Source organism: Hyposmocoma kahamanoa, unplaced genomic scaffold (assembly GCF_003589595.1).
Source record: "Hyposmocoma kahamanoa isolate Upper Pololo Valley unplaced genomic scaffold, ASM358959v1 92, whole genome shotgun sequence".
In the NCBI taxonomy this organism is placed as follows: Eukaryota; Metazoa; Arthropoda; class Insecta; order Lepidoptera; family Cosmopterigidae; genus Hyposmocoma; species Hyposmocoma kahamanoa.
In genome coordinates this window covers 23,495,767-23,511,877 of record NW_020654748.1, presented here as the reverse complement: position 1 = coordinate 23,511,877, position 16,111 = coordinate 23,495,767, and the positions used below count along the sequence as shown (strand labels likewise).

The window sequence follows — 16,111 nt, the reverse complement described above, 5'->3', positions numbered from 1 at the left end:
TGGGTGACCGCCTGGGAACACAGCGTGTCGTTGGCTTTTTGCTGCTGACCAATGAACATCGAATTTAAATAAATATTATTACTATACAATAAATATTACAAATTTTAACAAACGTAATTTGTCAGTGTATAAAGGCGAGCTTATCCCATAAAGGGATTTCTTCAAACTAAACTTTGAATAGCTGGAAGGAAAATTGGTTCCTGGGTTGACAATAAAAAGATATAAATAAATAAATTAAAGGCTACATAATCAATAAATACACGGATAAATTAATTATATTAAATATACACGCAAATATACGATGCGGCTTGCTCTAAAACGTGTGCCATTTATAATTTTATCTAACAACCAAATCAATTGCCTAGAAAACGTGTAAAATAACCAACTCGGGTTTGGCCAATATCACAGACCACGTATAATATAAACCCTCTCCTAAGAGAACATGTATTTAGCAGTGAATAACCAAAACTGGACTTTGATTGAATTGTGTTACGTCATCAAAACGCCCGAAACGTCGCTTTTACGGCACAAAGTATCATTGTTCTGAGCTTCGTTTTTTCAACTTATTCCATTTAACAAAATGATTCTTGGTCCGTATTACAACAATGATTTCTTCACTAACGGCATTACAATAACAATTCACATAGTTGAATCGCACGTTCCCATAAATTGCCGAAATAAAGAGCGGTTCTACGTTACAAAGTGTATTTCAAATGCACTGCGGTTCACCTAACAAGAATACAAGAATATAAGGTACGATATGTTGAAAAAAGTACTTAGAAATAGTATATTAAATTAGTAGGTACGTATATTTAACCAAAACCTGGCGTGCGAATACTTCATATATTATAGTTAACTTAAAGCATTAGGTACAAAAAAAACAATAATAACTAGAATTACATAAAAATATAGGAAGTCCTAATTACAACAAACCTAAGTTAAATATTCGTCTAAATTGAAATGTCATAAAATATAGGGTGGTTTCATTGACTTACAATAAGTCAATGGGTGGTTTGCATTAATATTAAACATAACTGGTTGATAACCTTACCGTCTCAGTCACCCGTGACCATGGTACCTGTAAGGGGCACGAAATGTTGGTTTGTTTGAAAAAAAAAAAACAAAATACACTTGATTTACATCCGATAACAATAGATTTATTTCCAATGTGTAATACGCACCGTTATGATTTTTTTCCACAAATCAACAATCATGTACGAAGACAATTTGTACATAGAAGATGAGCACGTGACTCACTGTACTTTAGTACATGTTGTTACACCATCGTAGTTTTGCCCAAGCGTGGCAGTGTGACGTAAGGAATTGTTTCAATCCACAACCGCAAAAAGCCACTTGCTGTAGCATTGTATAATGGCCTTATTGCTCCATTTGATGACCGTATTTAACGGCTGCCCAGATTTATTTTACTAGTGTTAAAATTCAATTAGATATCTACCTAATTAGATATTACAACTAAACCCCATAGTAGCTAATTAATGAACTAAATTTTTCATTTTCACTCTACGAATGATAGCATTATTGTCATATATTCGTCTAACTTTCCTTAATTCTGAGTGTCAGAGTCAGAAAAAAAAGTCGTAAATACATGAGTCTATGCACTTCCACTCGTTGAGAATCAACACACTAATGGACACGGTATCGCATCAAGCCCTTCTAATATGAGCGATAAAGACGGCCCGAGCCGTATTAAAACGCTCTGGGTCTTATTCGCTCTTGTGGCATTGCATGGATATAAACATTTTATCTGACCAGCTCAACTCGATTTCTCATTAATAAGTTTCCCTCTTTAACGTTTGTGTCATTATTAGAATACCCTCCATCCTACTTAAATGACCAAAACGTGAAAGCATTCCCTATCCTAGTTACTACATCTACTTTCACACCATAACGTTTTCGTATTAAACCGTTAATTATTTTGTCTCTAAGGCTTGCGCAACTCATTTCTAGAGCATTGACAATACTTTTATCCTTTTCTTTCATATTGAACATTTACTGCCTTAGCACCTTTACTGGTTAGCACCAGCAGGCCCCGATGTACAGCGAGACGAGTCCTTTTTCTAGATTCTCAATTCGATTGTTTTTTTTTTGTATGTTACGCGATAACTCCGGTATTTGTGAACCGGTTTTGATGATTATTTTTTGTTGGAAAGAGGGACCTAAGTAGTGGTCCTATTTAAATTTGAAGAAAATATTGTAATTAAATTTTTATTGAATTGATATTCAATTAGGAAATGAAACTATATTTCCGGATTTAAATCGCGTATATTTGTTTTTTCAAACAAACCGACGTTTCGGGCCCTTTACAGGTCCCATGGTCTGTTTGAAAAAACAAATATACGCGATTTAAATCCGGAAAAATAGTTTCATTTCCTATGTGTAACAATCGCGAAAACCTAAGAACTCGATATGATATTCAATTATTTTTTGTGAAATTACTCCACTAGTTTGTTATTATTGCAGGTTTATCACCCAGTTAGTACCTTTACAGCTACCAGTCCTGGCTGATAAATCTGCAATAGATTTCTCATAGATGGCGCTACGACTAAAAAGTCGTTGAAAGACCAAGTACAAAGACACGACGCAAGCACATAGAAAAATTCGTGAGGTCCGTTGGTTCGTTCCGTGGCTTGGTTGGTATAGCGTCTGGCACGGTATGCAAGAAGACGTCGGTTCGAATCCGACCGGATCGAAGGAATTTTTTCTGAGTGTTTTTTCTGAAAATATTCTACCTAACAATGACTTTTGAGGTCGGTTTTTTAGTACCCTGTACTAAGATTATGATATGTTCAAAATGATATAAAAGATTATAGAACTTTTTAACAATCTACCAGTTTTCCGACTTTCATTCTCCGTTCAAAGTCATTTTTTCTCTCTTGTTAATAGGCTATTCAGATAAATTTTTGCATTTTTTCTAGTCTCATGCCACCATTGGTCATTTCTCATTCTGTAAAAATTTCATCCTTGACTACTTTTAAAAGATCTCTCCCCTAAACAAATAATCTTGATACAAACACAAATACGAAATAAAACAATGCAAGCCACTAAATTGTTCCTGTCACTTCTGCATACAGTGGAAGTTGATGGCCTTGTTAAACCGGCCAAGTATGTATATTAGATTTCTTCTCGTATTTCACTTTTGTCATAACTGTTGTTAGTGTGTTGTTATAAAGTCGTAAAATATGGTCCTTATATTGTGTATAATGTGTTATTAGGAAGCATGTAAGATAATTAACATTTTCTATTTTGATTACAATTTTAAACTTACTTCTGTAACTGTAATATAGAAAAAGAATCGGGTACAATGAACTTCAAATTAGAAATCCCAGAACATAGCAAAAGTATTACATAATATCTTATATGCGAAGGCAGAATGATACATAGACAGGAATCACGATCATTATATAAAGCCCTTTTTTCATCTAAACATTTATTCATAATTTGAAATTTACCATGAACTTTTCAGTGAAGGTAAACATCGTGGGGAAATCTGCACGTCGAAGAACGTTCACAATATCTGGGAAAACGTGTGAAGCCCCCAATCCGCATTAGGCCAGTGTGGCGGATTGTAGCCTAAACCCTCACCTGAGAGAAGACTCGTGCCCAATAGTGGTGAAAGGATTGATAATTATCTAAACATTTACGTGAAGCTTATCAATTTTCAGATGGCAGAAATAATATTCCAGCGTCGAAAAGTGGCCACAATCCTGTCACCGCCAGATCCTCTAATAATACTCCTGTTGATGTCACTATTACAACTATGTGTTAGCCAAGTAATTAATAGAGCGCCGCATTTTGCGCCCCAAACTGGAGACATGTCGCAGTTTAGCATATCTGAAGATACACTTGTAGGGACTCCCGTTTATCACTTGAAAGGTAAGACTTGTAACAGAAACGAATCATTCAATGACTGTTGTTTTTTACATTTGCAAGAATAAACTTGTATCTCTTAGCAATAATGCTTGCGAAAGAAGAAATACTTCTAAACCAGGCGCTGTTTGAAATCTATATTGCACCAGTGAATACTTTTTATTGTGAATAGCGTAAAATAAAGATTTCTGGGCAAATATAACATTAGTGAATAAGTATTACCTTGAAAAAATTATATTAAAAACCGAATCTCAAACTCACAGATCAAATAGATAGCGTTTTTGTATTTAACATGACAATTAAATGTAGAGCCTCCTTATGAAACGGCGTCATTATCATCATCCAGTGACGCTCTGCCACCATACCTATTTCTGCTGCCAGGCAGTAACATGAGCATTACTGCATTCCAGTTTTGAAGGGTAAGGTTGCTGGTGAAACAATAGGATTGGTGCACCCCGCTGGTCTTTGCGATTTAAAGCTCGGAGTGACACAATAACTGCTATGGGTAGGCGTGTTGATTACCACTAGGCGCACGACTTGTTTGTCCCATCACTTGATACTTATGAAAACTATTCCAGGTATTGATCCAGAGAATGGGCCGCTCCGGTATTCGATATCCGGTCCGTACTTCGCAGTCGACACTCTGACTGGTGTCGTGACCCTCGCCAAGTCACTTGACAGAGAAGAGCAGCGATTTCTGGAAGTCATTATTAGTATCACAGGTAAGATAAATCTATACAAAATTATAATAAGCACAGAAGCATATTTTAGTACATTCGTAACAATGGATTACTACAAAACAACAATTATTGAGAATGAAAAATTACTCATCGAACTAAACCATTTCTGCCACATCAAATACTCAGTAACCTAATGATAGCATGAACTAAACTCAAAGTTCGAAATTAACCGTTGATGTATTTCAAACAGAAATCTTATACTCCTAACACAATATCAGTGTTTTGAGGCCAAAAAATCAATTTAAAATTCTTCAACGTAATTTACGAAGTATTACAAGTACATATAGTCACATTTAGAATAAACTGCATATTTTTGTTTTGTTATTATAGATGAAGGTGTAGCAAATACAGAACCAAACACAGTGTCTCTCCGTCGAGTGATTCCAGTAAAGGATGTCAACGACAATCCTCCTGTATTTCACAATAGACCCTATCTTATTAATATTAGTGAAGCAACACCGGTTGGGAGTGAAATTGAAGTAAGTAAAAGGTATAGTTTTAAGTTTAGAGGTTTACGTACTTCTAATCAACGCCTAATCTTTTATTGTGAATTTCAACCACAAAAAAGGTATCGTGGAAAAAGAAAACAAAACCAATGAACCAGAATTACCGAACCAGACCTGTAGATGGTGAATCATCCATGCAACATACTATTTACTGGTTGCATCACTCCATTATTATAACCACAATTTTACAAACCTTCACTCTGAAACCCACGTTATTGTGGCGATAATCGTAACATTTTTTGAAAATTGCAGGTGAAACCGAACATAATAGTAACAGATAGAGATGAAGGCGTTAATGCAAGAATCAGAATATCTTGTACTACAAAAGAAAAAGGAAGCGACAATGAAGCATGTGTAACATTTAACGTTGTTACTGAAGAGGTAAGGTTGGAAATTAGGCCGAAATCTATTTACAATCCCACTGTCGTAAACAAGAACAAGTTACGAAAAAAAAAACACAATAAGAAAAAAATTTCAAAATTATAAACGGTTTACGCCTATATTTCTACAAAAAACTTCTTTACAGATAACATCAAACGAATACCAAGTCCGTATCTTCCTAAACCATGAGCTGTACTTCGAGAGTCGTTCTTCATATGTAATCAGTTTGGAAGCCACTGATCAATCAGATAAACCTTTGAGAGCCGTAGCCAGTGTCGCCGTTACTGTTGGCGATGTGCAGGACCAACCACCTACCTTTGTTAATGCTCCTTATTCTGCTATTGTACCTGAAAACATTCCACCGGTAAGTTACAGACTTATCTTTTTAAAGTTACCATTATTACTTGTAAAAGATTAGTGTTTTTAAATGAGACACGTACAAGTCATGCTGAATGCCGAGAACTTGTACAGATCTAAGTGAAATAATAACAAAACATTGGTTTTCAGAACACAAGTATAATGGAAATCATAGCAAAGGATGGTGATACAGATAATGTTAGACCAGTGTTGCTAACCCTCGAGGGAGACACGGAGCATTATTTTAAACTAATACCTGAAAAGCCTATTGGACGAGCAACTTTAGTTGCCACTGGTATTCCCATTGATAGAGAAAGTGATGTGGTTGTACAGAATGGTGGAGTATATTCATTTTTAGTGAAGGTAATAAATAGAACTCTAAATCTATTACAAAACAATTTTAACAAACACAAATAGCTAACATTACACCTTACTATATTCAAACAAATGAGGGATACTGAATACATTTAGTAAGACCTGAAGGGGTAAACATAATGGTATGTTTTGTTATAGGCTACGGAACTAATCAACAATGAAGTGCCATCCGATTATACAGTCACAACCGTTACTATCATCGTTACGGACGTGGACGATCACGTTCCAGAATTCAACAATGACGTATTTGATATATCAATACCAGAAAACATTGAAAATGGAAGTCCCATACCAGGTTTATCTATTTATGTAGAAGACTACGATATTGGACAAAATAGCAAATACAACCTAAGATTAAAAAATGAGTTTAATTCTGAGGGAGTATTCTCAATAAGCACTAATAATGGAGAGGGTCGAACTCCAATAACCATAAAAGTCAAAGATTCATCAAAGTTAGACTACGATGTTGATGATGAACAGAAAAGAATTTTTATATTTGACATTATTGCATCAGTTGATGGTGAAGATGTGTCTTCAGCTAGAGTAAACATAAAATTACTAGATATGAATGATAATGCCCCTGTATTTAATGAACCTAGTTACAAGTTCAATGTTTTAGAAAATGCTACCATAGGGACTAAGATAGGAGATGTCCATGCTACAGATAGAGATTATGGTATATTTGGTGAAATAGAGTACACATTAACGGGTTTTGGATCTAATATGTTCAAAACAGATAAAAATATGGGTGGCTTATACGTCGCACATAACTTAGACTACGAAAAGCAGAAAAGTTACAGCTTGACTATTTTCGCTAAAGATGGAGGAGGTAAAGGGTCGACGGCCAGTATTTTTGTCGATGTTATAGATGTGAATGATAATGCACCAATTTTCGAAGCTTCTGACTATAGTCGAACTATCAGAGATGGTGCAACTAGTTTTGAACCTCAGTTCGTAATTCGAGTAAGTATATTATCATTATTAACAATGAGCATTGTCCAAAGACGCGCAATGTATTTCATGCAGAGTACAAAAGCATACCAATTGTACTTTTACAGGCTAATGATGCTGACGGCCCTTTACAAGGAAATGGACGAATTAAATATACACTAGAATCTGATAACAGCATAACTCGCAAAGGCAACGTTTTCAACATTGATGAGAATACAGGAGAGATTACAATTATAGACAAAGTGGAAACAATGGACACACCTAGAGGACAATATGAATTAGTTGTTAGAGCAACTGATTATGGTACAAAATTAATAATTGTCTTTGATTTCCTTATTATACACACGCTGTTTTTAATATAATACTCAATATTTCTTTCTTTCAGGAATACCTCCAATGTACAATGAAACTCGAGTCTATATCAGGGTAGGAGTACCAGGTAATCAACGACCTACGTTCAAAGGCAATTACCATCACTACAAATATAATGTAAATCCGCGGAACCCTGACAGCAACGACGACTTCACATTTGATCTCAATCCTATGAATTACAAAGCTAGCATTAGAGAAGATGCAAAACCTGGGCAAAATGTGACAATGGTAGTAGCTAATGATCCTGATGGTCTTGATGACCTGCTTAGGTATTATATTGTATCTGGTTCAAAAGATAACTTTGTCATCAATGAAAAGTGAGCATTATCTTTTAGTATAACATAGATTATGTAAATAACTGTAGAATAATTGATAGTAAATCCGTTTATTTATACTTTTTCAGAACTGGATTGATTACAGTATCTAATGATGCAAACTTAGATCGTGAAGTAAATACAGACAAATACGAAATCATCGTATCAGCAGTTGATAGTGGTACCCCTATTCCTGAAACAGCCACTACAACTGTATTTGTTACCATTCAAGACGTAAACGATAAGCCACCTAAGTTTAATACTACCGAATCTACGACCTACTTATCAGAAAAAACGAATATAAATGATTTAGTTACGAAAATTTCTGCATTTGATTCAGATATCAATGCAAAATTAAAATACAGCTTAATTGAACCCGTTAAAGCATTTTCTAAATCTGGTGTACAACTTAAACCTAACTCGCCATACGATTATAAAACTTTGTTTAAAATCAACGAAGACACGGGTGAAATTTTCGTAAATGGTACTTTAGATTACGGTCAAGCATCTATAGTCATTCTAACTATTAAAGTGATCGATGAAAACGCAGAGTTGAATAAGGAAAATCAGTTTGATGTTGCTGAACATACAATTTACATACAACCTTATGCAGACAAGAATCCTCAATTTACTAACCCTGGATGGACCAGTTCAAACCCTGTGATTTATCATAAAATTAAAGAAGAGCAACCCATTGGAAGTACTGTATTAGTGTTGACTGCTGAAGACCCAATATCAGGACATGTCATATCTAATTATAAAGTAATTAACTCTCACACTGGATTGCTACAAGTGGATCCTCTTAGTGGTCAAGTTGTATTAACAAACCATTTAGATTATGAAGATTTATCATCTCCGAATTTAACTTTGACTGTGAAAGCAACTAGCAATGATGGAAGTAAACATAGCATGGCTAAAATCATCATTGGAGTTACTAATATCAATGACAATCCACCTACTTTTGAAAAAGAGGTACGTCTTTTTCAAACTGGGTTAGAGATTGAATGTATTTATATTTCATTGTAATTTTTTTATTCATTTTAGTTATACAAAGTCAGCGTTCTAGAATCAACGAAATACCCCGAACAAATTCTCACGATAAAAGCAAATGATGCAGATGCCATTAAAACCGACGAAGATAAAATTAATGGTTTTTCAGATATACGATATAATTTGAGAGGAGATAATTCAGATCTGTTTATAATTGACAATGTAACTGGAGTTATACAGGTACATTTCTAATATAAGAATTAATTATCTGTAAGCTACAAATAAGCAAGAATTTCAAAAGCATTTTAATCTATTCTGCATTGCAGGTAGCTCCAAATAAAACATTGGATCGGGAAAGGCAGTCTGTTCTAAGAATGGAAGTTGAAGCAATTGATACTCCAAAAAGCGAAGCAAATCGCCTAAAAACATCTGCTGCAATTCTGGTAGATGTATTAGATGTTGATGACAATACACCTAGTTTCGAAAAACCTGCATATATTGGTAAGTCAGCAAAAAATACTTTATTACAACAAAGTTAGAGTACAATTCGTAATAAATTTCACCGAAATATTTTCAGCTGTCGTGCCAGAAAATGTACCAATAGGAATAAGTGTCATCAATATAACAGCTACAGATCCTGATGAAGGCATAGGAGGAGAAATTAAATATGACTTTCTGGATGAGGGAGAAGCTAACGGTTAGTATATTGTCATCCTTCGTCTGCAAAATATTGCCGTTGAAATAAACTAAGTGCTATAACTAAGCTCTCTAATAAAAAAGCATACACTGTACATTTCAGGTCTTTTCGCAATAGACCCCGTAACAGGCGAAGTGAAAACCCGTCGTGATCTCACTGGCCGTGGTCGTACCGACCCTTACAGACTCCTTGTGGGAGCTACAGATGGTGGGGGTCATAGTGGTGATGCGTCACTGACTTTATACATTGGTGACGTCAGCGCCAATGATGGTGTACCGAGATTTATCAGGCCTGCTGATGGGGAAGTGCTGAGCGTTAGCGAGGTGTGCACTTATCACTATATTTTGGAGGAATTACAAAAGATTATACATTAATGATTCGATGTTAACAGATAGAATTGATTAAATAATCGATAATCGGTAAACAAGCAAAATTGTTTCCAGAATGCAACAATTGGCTCCTCAGTCTTTCAAGTTGTAGCCACAGACCCGGATGATCCAACACAGCCCTCTGGACAACTTTATTACTTGATAGAACAGAATAATCCGGACGCCAAGACTTTTACAATAGGTATGACAAAAATGTTTATAATTACAGAATTAAAAGGAAACTATAATTAATCGCTAAGAAGCATTATGTAGTTATATTACCGCAATTTAAAACTTATATATACTTATTAAAAATAAACTTAATCTAAATTTTACTAAAAATCTATAATAAATCACTAATTGCCTGTACTGTGACTTCCAATAAAATATAATAATATAAATGTACATTTTTGTAATCGTAACGGTTTTTTTTTTCTAGATCCTCACTCAGGCCTAATTACGACTCGTCAGTCATTGGATCGTGAACGGAAGGCGTCGTATACCCTGGTGTTACTTGTGTCAGACAGGGGACAACCACCGCAACAGAGCAGAAGGATTGTCAACGTCATGATCATAGATGTCGATGATCATAAGCCCCACTTCGCTAGGAATTCCGTTAGTACTTCATGAATTTACCATAACAACCGTGGTAAGACTTTACTTCTTTGGTCTATTCTCATTTTTTTCCAGGATGACCCACCTATTCTTATGACAACCAAAGAAGAGATACCAGTCGGAACAGTAATTGGTACGTTAGAAGCTATCGATGAAGATATTGGAGAAAACGCTGCAGTCGACTACGCCATTACAGGTACAACCTACTATAATTATAACATCATAAGAGCCCAACTGTTATTGAAAGAGACTACAATAATAAGTTAACAAATCGAGTAGAGTATTAGAATTGACCTCATACATAACTGCATGAAAGTATAAACCTGTTGGTTTGTTAAAATTAATTTGTTGTTGTAGCACTAAAATGTTATTGTAAGTGTTAATGTATTGTCAAAATGTTAATTCACATAGCATTATTCGAAATAGTAGCTGCGTAATAACAATAGTTGTTTAATGTTGAAGTCAAAGAACTATTATTATTTTACGAATATTTAATAATCTTGTTTAATATATTTGGAGTAATGTGCTTTAAATGTGTATTAAATATTTTATTAATTTGTTTTCACGCTACACACACACTTATACCTGTATGTATATATTGCAAAGATTATGTAAGTATTTATTCGATATAAGAGTACACACTGCAATAGCACTGTACACACTCATGATATAAGTATTTATGTAGCTCCGTCACTCTCACTCACTCGGCTAGGGCCCATTGAAAACCAGTGTCATAACCTAGCCTTGGTTGTGACTTTAGCTGAATGGGATCCTTTTATACACGCCACAGCCGCACACATGTCAGTATAGTATTATGTAACTTGTTGTTTTTTTTTTTATAATGTGGAGTTACAATAAATGGTTTCTATTTCTATTTCTAAAATTAACAAAGGTGCCCTCCATCCACAGCAACTGGCCTAATTCGGGTTTGTGAATGCAGCTTTTCATCACCAATCACCAATTCGATTGGTGAATTCAAATAAAAGACGAAGTTATTAGTACAAGAACAATAAAATCCAACAACAATAAAATAAATAAAATCTTGTTTTTCAGCTGGCAATGAATTAGGTCTCATAAAGCTAGAACGCACAAATGACAGTAAAGCAATTTTAGTAGCTGCAGCTAGATTGGACAGAGAAGCTGTAAATAAAATTCTTCTCACTGTTAAGTGTTTCAAATATGGTACAACACCTAAACTGAACAAAATGTATAATCGATTGGTAAGTTTTTATAATATAGCTTTAACAAACAGCAATGATCACAATGCCATTGTAGCCTCGAATTGAATGTTTGAACAATATATGAAAAAGTATGAGGATTGTACTATTTATAAATATAGTCAACATAGAGTAACAAATGTCTATCTAATTTACAGGATCCATCAGAAACCCAAGTATTAATCAAACTCATTGATATCGATGATCACTTACCAGAGTTTGAAAACGCCAACATGACTATTGGAGTTCGTCTAAATGTGCCTATAGACACCAGCATAGCTACCGTGAAAGCAATAGATAAAGATCCTGACGCTATAACAATTAATTACAAGATTGTTAACATGAGTTTCGAATCTCCAATCAAATCTAAATCTTTAAGTAATATCACTGATGTGATAGTTTTGAATAATGTAACTGGTGAACTTAAAGTAATGAAGAATCTGATACACTATGCTGATGGCATATTTAGGTAAAACACTTTAGTTCTAAACAGAAATGAAATAGAATACATATTAATTCAAGGTGATATAATAGGTGAATAAATAAATAAAACATTATATTTGATTTCAGATTAACAGCTCGAGCTAATAACTCTGAAGACCTAGAACGGTACAGCGATGTTTTAATTGAGGTAAATAGATTTTTATATTACGTTTGTTTTTCCGAAAGCAATAACTGGGTTACTTTTACCTCAGACATAACATAATCAACGACGAACAAATTCCATCATTAACGATAATTTCAAGTGAGAGGCATTTCTCTATTCTCATTATACATATATAAATTCACATACCATCATGCCTGTCACCTGCCAGTCTCTTCACATAAGCTTTTAAGGACTTCCCCAATCTGATAGAAATATGTACGTTGAGGTCTAACTTCTTCCCATACCTCCACCCACATTCGCTCTTTAAATTTTATGCCGTCAATAAACCAACATTAATTCTTTCTACGTCTGTTGTATTTCAGGTAGTAGTCGTAAGAGAACGAGATCTTCTTCGTCTGGTATTACCAGGAAGCACACGGTCAAGAGTGAACGATCTACGTAATCGGATGCAGACTGCGCTTTCGTCGCGCGGTTTGCGGATGCAATTGCATGATTCTGTTAACTCAGCGTATTTGACCAACCCTGGGTTAGTATGACTTCAGATCAGTGCTTTAATATTAAATACTACAATATTATTTAAAATTTATAAACCCCATGAAATTGATAACAAAACATGATGAATACCATCTTAGCTTTCTAAATCCTAACATGAAGCTGAAGGATGATCAGTTTTTAAGAAAAATAAAATTACAGTGAACTGGGGTTAAATGGAATAATTAAAATGAGTTATTGGAAAATACATATTTTATGATACCAAGTGACAGGACGAACAAGTCGTGCGCCTGATGGTAAGTGACACGCCTGTCCATAACAGTAGCAATGCCACTCAGAGCTTTAAATCGCAAAGTTCTGAAGTGCGCTGCCACTGCGGCTGTCAACCTGATATTTAAGTTTAATAAGTCGCGTGTGCCTGTAATTTCACCAACACCTTTACGCCCCAAAATCGATACGCAGTAGTGCCCACTACCGCTTGGTGGATAAGGTCGGGAAATACTGTCACCTAGACGAACTCGTTTACAGGGAGCTCTACTGCTACCTATGTATCCCTATGGATATACCGACAAAATTAATCGTATTTAGCATACAATCAAGAGCATGTTCAAATTGTTCAGTTTTACGAAAAGAAAGCTGTGTTTTCGAATAATAAACCAAACTTATGAAAAAAATACTACCTTTTAACTATATATTTACTTTTTAACTAAGGATATCAGTGTCTAATACCCCAAATGTCGATAAAACATTTGCTATTTAAAATTTTATAATAATTTACAGACCCTGCTTCCAATTTCGTAAAATGGAGAACGGTGAAGCATTAACCCCTAAAGCTATGAAAGCTAGCATTCGTTCCCTCGGCATCGAGTTCCAGCAGATTCTTGAGGACTTCAATGTCCACAACATCACCAGTTGTGGTACAACGAGACAGAAACATTCACCAGCGCAGCAAGCGTTGCTTGCTCTTGCTGGTGTCTTGCCCTTGGCTGCTCTCATTTCTGCTCTAGTATTGTGCTGCATGCATTCTAACGGTAAGTACGTCTTAACTACTTCGTTGAAAATATTTGATCGATGCATTGAACTGCGATTGCAAATCGCTTCAGCTCCGTATCTGTGAAGTAATGCAGTTAAACTATTAACTAAAAAAACTTATACATTGACCTCTGTGGCAGCCTAAGGCTTCATTCATATCGCCGGTACGCAACGCAACGTGACTCAGCGCGGTGCTGCATTAAAGCGAACAGTGCAACATTAACTTTATCCCCTATAACTTAGGGGAACATTTCATTCAACAAAAAAAATTAAAACGAAGCTGCAGCTAGCAGCAGCGGGCGCGGCGGGCACACTTTTTAAAATGCAATATACTATCGAACATATATTCAATAAAGAGTATATTGCATTTTATAAAGTACGCCCGCCGTCGCTTGATGCAGCTTCGCTTACATCCGTTGCTTTATTTTGTTGAGTAGCGTCTGCAATATGAATCTAGGCTTATGGTTTTACCTACCACCTTTCGTTCGCACCTCTGAGTATTTCGGAATTTATGTGCGAACGCTTTTTGGTAAAGGAAAGCATCGTAACACACAATTTAATTATATGTGTGAAGTTTCTAATCCACGGTGGACCCTAGTGGTTATTAACTTCTATGTACTTAGGAAATTATTACCTTAAATGTTTATTATTTTCTTCCATTAAAATATATGCCCAATAGAATTACCCCATTAATAATCTTGTGTTTTAGCTAAACGACGAGCTCGATCCGCTTTACTCCTGGCGCGAGAACCTCCCCCAACGTCGCCAAGCAACATATCCGTCCCTACTAGATTATACGCCGAACCTTTGTATACCACGTGATTTAAGAACAAAGATTTATTAGCGGAGAAATGCGAGACGCTCATTATTTTCAATATAAATCCATCAGTCTACGGGAAACTTACTAAAAGCATGGGTATAGATGCACGTAAAAAAAACTTTATGCATACTTAAAACTGTAGATGTCGCCACTTGCATAAAATAAAATAATATTAACTACTGCATCTCAAAAACTGCAGGTGGTATTATTATCATACTAAATAGGAAATATAAAATATAAAAAAAGAAATGCAAAACTATTTCAAAATCATTTTCGGAATGTTCAAAAAATTCATTCACATTGTACTGTCGCTGAACTTTGAGCATATAACAAGTGGAAAGTTTTCCAATGGTAAACATAAGTTCGTAATAATTCGTGCAGATGGCATTTCTTTGAATTTATTCTCGGAACAAAGTAACGTTTTAGGGTTGATTTTTACTTTAAAATATTAAAAGTACAGATTCAGCTTACTTGCGATTTAATTATATTTTATTGTATATGAAATCAACGACTGAACAAGGCAATTTCCTTGACTAAAATGTAATAGCTGCCATCTGTTGGCCTTTTCGGATATCATTATAGACGTATTACGCGTTTACTTGGCACCATCTATCGATCAGCGTTAAGAATCTAAATAAGCAACCAAATAAGCGGAGTTATAAATGCGACATTACTTTAATGATTATATTATCTGCGCTAAAAGTATAATTTTTTAGTTTAAGTTGTGAGTAGGATCAAAGTAATCATCAAGTGACTTGATCACCTATAACGACACACGTACGCATTACGCTCGAGTATCTATGTCAGCTATAGTTATAATATTATGATAACTTTCTATATGAACAACGGATTTTTAATTAGAGATAATGAACTGATGTTTAGAAGGTTACCGAGTTTTTAAGTTTTCGTATTTTTTCAGATCTAAATCGCGTACATTTATTTTTTCAAACAAACCAACGTTTCAGGTTCTTTACACGTCCCATAGGCGTAGTGGACTGAGATGGTAAAGTCATCAACAAGTTACGTCTAATATTAAAGCAAACTATCCTATTCAGAGCTACAGTTACGAAAGTTATTAATTGAAATACCTTATTTATTATATACCAAAGAACATTACAATTTATGCTGCATACGAATTGAGAAATATATTATTTTAATTATTAATATTTTCTTATCTGTATTGAATTTATTAATTAAAAGGAAAAAAGGAACAACAGAAACAATCATATTATTAAAATAAAATACTTGCAAATCGTATGTAGCACAAATTGGAATGGTTTTTAAAAAATATGGATATAAATGTAGTGACTAAATTCAGTGTTGTTTTTTGTTTATTAGGTTAATAGTCAAATGTCTACGTTTCTTTTTGAACAATTCAGCTTCAGTGAG

The 16,111-nt window shown here is 34.8% G+C and overlaps 1 protein-coding gene across 2 annotated transcripts in view; it reads left to right on the top strand.

Annotated features, from left to right (window-relative positions):
• Positions 1-15,854, top strand: part of LOC113236428 (cadherin-23) — a 21,809-nt gene extending 5,955 nt beyond the window's left edge. The window contains exons 2-24 of one of the 2 annotated variants that reach the window (XM_026472480.1): positions 3,684-3,894; positions 4,467-4,610; positions 4,959-5,107; positions 5,387-5,515; positions 5,661-5,879; positions 6,023-6,235; positions 6,386-7,210; positions 7,306-7,501; positions 7,584-7,887; positions 7,974-8,856; positions 8,929-9,114; positions 9,201-9,375; positions 9,452-9,571; positions 9,674-9,894; positions 10,015-10,141; positions 10,379-10,554; positions 10,630-10,750; positions 11,608-11,774; positions 11,930-12,240; positions 12,342-12,402; positions 12,741-12,904; positions 13,651-13,901; positions 14,612-15,854. In XM_026472480.1, coding sequence (XP_026328265.1) covers positions 3,684-3,894; positions 4,467-4,610; positions 4,959-5,107; positions 5,387-5,515; positions 5,661-5,879; positions 6,023-6,235; positions 6,386-7,210; positions 7,306-7,501; positions 7,584-7,887; positions 7,974-8,856; positions 8,929-9,114; positions 9,201-9,375; positions 9,452-9,571; positions 9,674-9,894; positions 10,015-10,141; positions 10,379-10,554; positions 10,630-10,750; positions 11,608-11,774; positions 11,930-12,240; positions 12,342-12,402; positions 12,741-12,904; positions 13,651-13,901; positions 14,612-14,724 — 5,466 coding nt within the window. In that variant the 3' untranslated portion in view covers positions 14,725-15,854. The remainder of the gene's footprint in view (positions 1-3,683; positions 3,895-4,466; positions 4,611-4,958; positions 5,108-5,386; positions 5,516-5,660; positions 5,880-6,022; positions 6,236-6,385; positions 7,211-7,305; positions 7,502-7,583; positions 7,888-7,973; positions 8,857-8,928; positions 9,115-9,200; positions 9,376-9,451; positions 9,572-9,673; positions 9,895-10,014; positions 10,142-10,378; positions 10,555-10,629; positions 10,751-11,607; positions 11,775-11,929; positions 12,241-12,341; positions 12,403-12,740; positions 12,905-13,650; positions 13,902-14,611) is intronic. The other variant, XM_026472481.1, reaches the window with a different exon arrangement.
• The last annotated feature ends 257 nt before the right edge of the window (positions 15,855-16,111 follow it).